This window comes from Stegastes partitus, unplaced genomic scaffold (assembly GCF_000690725.1).
Source record: "Stegastes partitus isolate 25-593 unplaced genomic scaffold, Stegastes_partitus-1.0.2 Scaffold529, whole genome shotgun sequence".
In the NCBI taxonomy this organism is placed as follows: Eukaryota; Metazoa; Chordata; class Actinopteri; family Pomacentridae; genus Stegastes; species Stegastes partitus.
In genome coordinates this window covers 1-5315 of record NW_007578260.1, presented here as the reverse complement: position 1 = coordinate 5315, position 5315 = coordinate 1, and the positions used below count along the sequence as shown (strand labels likewise).

The following is a 5315-nucleotide window of genomic DNA, read 5'->3' as shown; positions in this document are numbered from 1 at the left end:
CCCCTGCGTGTGTGTGCAGTCACCAGCGATGATGCGACGGACGCAGGAGTCTTCTCCCTTCTCCAGCTGTGACACCAGTGACACGGAGTCCTGCTCCCTGCCAGTCAACAGCGCTTCACTGCTCCGCCGGCAGCAGGGCAGCCAGAAGCCCTCACCGGTCCGGGGACACGTCCTCAGGAAGGCTAAGGTCAGAGCTCACACTGCAACCTGGGGCTAGTGCTAGTCTTAACCACAGACGCTGTAGCTATAGTACAGTACACAACAAAAAGTATGTGGACACTCCTCTCACTCTTATGCTTTTTAACAGTTTAGGTTTAGTCCTTTATAACAGCGGTCCCCAACCACCGGGCTGTGGACCAGTACTGGGCCGCACAGAAACAATAAAAGTTTTACTGGTTTATTTTATTTCTCGCGGAGTCTGCATGGTGTTTTATTTTTGAAAAAATGACTAGCTAGTCCTTCCGTCAATTCCGCCTGTGCTTGTTTCTCGCACTTGATTCTGTCGGTTTTCGTGCCGTTAAACAGAGCCGTCAGTCTAACAGCTGTCGAAATGAATAAAAAACAAACTTGTCTGGAGAGCGTCTTTGAAAAGAGAGAGAGACTCGATGCTGAGACAGAAGAAAAAGTAAATACATGTTTAGCAATAAAAGTAATTTTATTTATTTATGACACTTTTTTTAAATTAAAAAAAAACGATGATTATTTGTTATGTGGGCAACGACCAGTCTGTAGAAAATTGTCTTGCTTGAAACCGGTCCACGGTGCAAAAAAGGCTTCGGACCTCTGTCTATAATATCCACAAGCCTATGGTCGGCTCCATAAAATATTGGTTTACCCCAATGCTAACTTCTGAATGAACAGGGATGCCAACTGTGAGCGCTGTTTTGCAAATATTCTGGTATTGCGTTGTGGTCAAAGTTACTCTGAGCTAAAATAGATCAAAGTTAAACCAGGAGGTTTCTCTAAAGTAGTAACGTCATCCTTCTGTCTGAGCTTGCTGTAATTAAGTAGCTGTAGTTTTTTGTAAGTGTCCCTGGATTTGAAATGTGACTTCCACTGAGGATGTCAATCATTAAAATCAGAGAGCCTTGTCTCTGTCAGGCAGTCCCTGTTTTATCTCTGTTGTTTGAAATAAGAGTTTAAAATGTAAGTGATGTTGCTGTCCACATACTTTTTGTATTTGTATTTCTGCTACAGTGTGCTCGCACCTGTATGATATCTGTAGGACTGGAAACTGATTTGAGTTAGGTTCCAAACAGCTAGCTTATGACGAGCAAATCAGCAGAGTTTCCAAGCGGCAGCTGTGTGTCAGGGTCCAGAGTGGAGGAGAGAAGGAGCAGGGTGTCACCAGATTAGAGGTCAGACAGAGCTTTTTGTCTGCTGTTGTTTTACATTATTTAATAAAGATAAGTTAGTGTTGATGGTTCCAATTGCGAGCTCCTCTTTAAATAATGAGTTCAGGCACATTTACAATGCAGAAAGCTGCGCCGCACCAGCACAAGTTTATTTCGATTTTTGTTTTTCTATTTTGCGTGATTGAGGATTACAAATTGGCACGTCTGATAAAAGGTGACAGAAGGTCAGCAAATGCAAAATATGTTGTACAATGCAAACTGAGTAAATCCCTGTATTTGTTTTGCAGGAATGGGAGCAGAAGAGTGGCACATAAACTGCGCGAGGCCTCGCACCAGTCTTCCTTTGATTTCTTTTTTCTGTTGAAGAAATTGTGTATATATTTATTTAAAACTGTTCCAACAGTCAGAGAGCATGCTGAGGAGGACACAAGCATAGCATTCATAAACCAAAACAAGTGGCTGGTTTTAGTATACTCCTAATACCACAACATACATAGCAACCTTTTTAAACGTTTATACTATTGAGCATGCTTAGTGTACTAAGTTGTGCAAAGTGTGTTGTCCGCTGTAATTTCTTTACAAACAACTTAACAGTCTTTTTTTTTTTCCCTCCCGAAGTCTGTTGCAGCAGTTTGAGTTTTTAAAAAAAGGTCAAAGGTCAAAACCAAGTATTTATTTGTAAATGTTTAAAGGAAATACTAGCTTCCCTTTGTTTATTTATGTTGATATATTTAAAAGTATTTTTGTAGAATTTGTGGCTCTCCACACAGTCCTGTTTCCTACAACATTATTGATCATCATCATTAATGGAAGTAAATCGTTCATGCTCACAATAATCGTAACACATGCCAGCTGAGCAGCTCCTCTTACGGACATTTAAAGAAGCATAATTATTCTTCCTCTGCGATTGTGAGATGTGTTAGAAGAAGATGAGTGCAGAGGGTCCATTACCGTTGGGACAACTTAAGGATCTTATCACACAAAGGTGATAAATCAGAATTAAATGCAAAAACGATGAATTTAAGCCACTGGGGAATCTCACTTGTCATGTAGCAACACTTAGGAAAAATGTGTCAGAAAAATGGCAAGAAACACGACTGACATTGATGAAGCTGTGCAGATTGTTGTTGGTAAAAATCCCAGCTAAAACATCGACATATGTATTGATCAGTGGTTAATAAACTGCAAACAACTACGAATATAGCTTCCATGCTGGCAGGATGGATTCAAAGCTGAGAGGTTTCAGCGATAGAAAACAAGTTGCTTTAGCAGAAAATAGATAATACGAACACAGTGTCTGATTAATGAAATCCTGTAGCCACAGATTTGGAAGTAGGTAACTGCAGAGACAGTGATAAAGCAAAATATTTGAAGTTAGTAAATGATATCCATCGTCATTCTCATTTTTAGCTGTCACTCAGTGTAGCTTCGACCACATCTTGCTAATAGAGTAATTGTGCTGCTTGACACAGTCCCGTAGTGTGCTGATGGATGGCTGTCATCAGGCTGCAGTGGGACTGCAGCAGGGTGTGTGTTACCGCTCGGAAAGTCGGGCAGGTCAGGCTCGGGCGTGGCCGCCCTTAGATTTGGCGCTCAGAGTTGGGAAAACTCGGAAACCCCAGCCAACGTGGCTGATGTTAGTCCCTCATCCAAGAGCCTCAGTCCAGCTCCTCTAATCACGCCACTGGTCTACTGTAGCCCTGTGATCTGTCAGTGTGTATGTGTGTGTTAGTGTGTGTATGTGTGTGCGTGCGTGCTCAAATGTCTCCAAGGCACATTCCAAACCCTTCAACAATACACTGACTGAAATAGAGGCACTTGCTGTAAACTCAAATTGCTGTGGGTTCTGCTAAATCAAAGACTGTGACTTCGATTTTCAAATTGCTACACACACACACACACACACACACACACACACACTCATCAATATCACATTTTTATGGTGCTTTTTTTTGATAATGGCTTTACGTTCCACTGCCTAAGCTTTGCTGCCATGTAGATACTGTTTAAGTCTAGAAGGTGCTTTATTGGAATTGTTGACAGATGTACTGTTAAAATGCACACAGTTTGGAAATCAGTGCTACATGCGGCACATGTGCTCCACGGTCATGTAAATATTTTCTATCTCCTGCCTGCTTTCAGATTAATATCCCACAAGCCTGCGAGCTACAGTGTAGTCGGCATGTTAGCATGAAGCCTGGGCCGCCGGGGAGTTTTATCTACAAGTATTTAGTTCTAACAGAGCGGGATGTCTGACGTCGGTAAATGTGAACCTGCTGTACATAGCTTGGCATCGCGGGAAGAGGTCGGGCGGGGGGAGGGGTGGTTTGGGGGGTCGACAGCTCCATCATGCATCAGTGTTTGTTTTTGCACCTTATACGTTTTCTACTCTGTTGTATATCTCAGACAGTCTCCGCCTCGGAGACAAAACATGCTTGTACATAAATGAATAAACCTCCTGACAAACAGTTCACTGGAGACTCTGTGTGTTATTCCCGCAGTTACCAGCAATAACAATAAAAGCCGGACTTCACATTGAAAATAACTGGCTTCAAGGCACACGTGGTCTTCAGACAATCCCCCTCTGATGAGCACATGTGATTTATTAGCTACTCTAACAGAATCATTTAAAATCAACCTGTAAAAGTGAAAACCCAAACCAGTTCTATGGATGTCCTCATCTGTCTGTGAGCAATGTCTCTGATTACATTCATTTGCATGAACACGTTTAAGATTTCACATTTGTAATGTAACAAACTCAATACTTTTCACTATGATGAATATGGCTTCACTTGATGGAAATTCTTAGTGTAGGGAAAGTCATGGATTGGCTTATTTAGAGACTGGTGCAGTGGACATGATGCATCAGTGGTGATAGTGTGGTCATCAGGGCTGTATGTGGCGATTTAGTGGAGATTAATATTCTTGTGGCATAATTAGAATATGATAATCTAATAAGGTAAAACTAAATTGTGATTTATTGTGCACACTGTACAACAGGCAAATGTAATCAAGTATTTAAAGGTAGATTTTTTTACCTTTAAATACTAGTTACCAATAAAAATGCAAAACAAAAACAAAAAAGAGATTATTTTCAGACGGGTTTGTTTGTGTGTCATTTACAACCTGTTTTTTGTTTTTCCTTTTTTTTTGGCTGGTGACAGCTATTTCAGATTTATGGAGTGACAGAATGAGATACCTTAATTCCCCTGTAAAAAAACAAACAAACAAACAAAAAAAAAAACCCTTTGACATAATGAAGCAAACATTTTGGCTTTGGACAATTTTTATATTTCTGTTCTGGAAATTCATGTAAATTTGTGCATTTTTTAAAACAAATTCTTATCTAATTTGTACATTTAAACATACAGTAAAATAACAACTTAGAATTAAAATAGTTATTATCTAATGTAAGCGATGAATGAAAAACAGCAGACCGTGCTGGAGAAAATCATGATGCTGCCACCACCATGCTTCACAGGGATGCCTATGTGATGATGTGCAGTGTTCTCCAAGCAAAGTATGTAGTCCAATGGCCAAAAAGCTAAATCTTGGATTCAGTCCAAATAACCTTTTTCCACTTGACTTTAGAGACTCCCACATGCTTTCTGGCAAACTCTTGTCTGGATTTATTATGAGCTTCTTTTCAACAGTGAAGTTTTCTTTGTGACGCTCCCATAAAGCTCCGACTGGTGAGTAACCCGAGGAAGCATTTGTTGTGTGAACAGTCTCGTAACATTTGCAGAACTCCTTCAGAGCAGTCATAGGTGTCTTGGTGGCCTCTTCCAATAGTGTCTTTGTTGTCTTTCAGCCACTTTGATAAAGTTTTGAATAAGTATGGCTCAAGGAGAGTCATATGCGGAGTTGCATCTCTGCACAGCTCAGGAAAATGGAAATTTTTATACTGCGATAAAACGTTTCCATTTGTCTGCTACAGCATACCTGGTGAGTGCTGACCTT

At 40.6% G+C, this 5315-nt stretch overlaps 1 protein-coding gene across 2 annotated transcripts in view; it reads left to right on the top strand.

Annotated features, from left to right (window-relative positions):
• afap1 (actin filament associated protein 1) overlaps positions 1–2021 on the top strand; it is a 53454-nt gene extending 51433 nt beyond the window's left edge. For both annotated transcript variants that reach the window (XM_008287936.1, XM_008287935.1), the window contains exons 16-17: positions 20–187; positions 1643–2021. In XM_008287936.1, the coding sequence (XP_008286158.1) occupies positions 20–187; positions 1643–1669 (195 nt within the window). In that variant the 3' untranslated portion in view covers positions 1670–2021. The remainder of the gene's footprint in view (positions 1–19; positions 188–1642) is intronic.
• The last annotated feature ends 3294 nt before the right edge of the window (positions 2022–5315 follow it).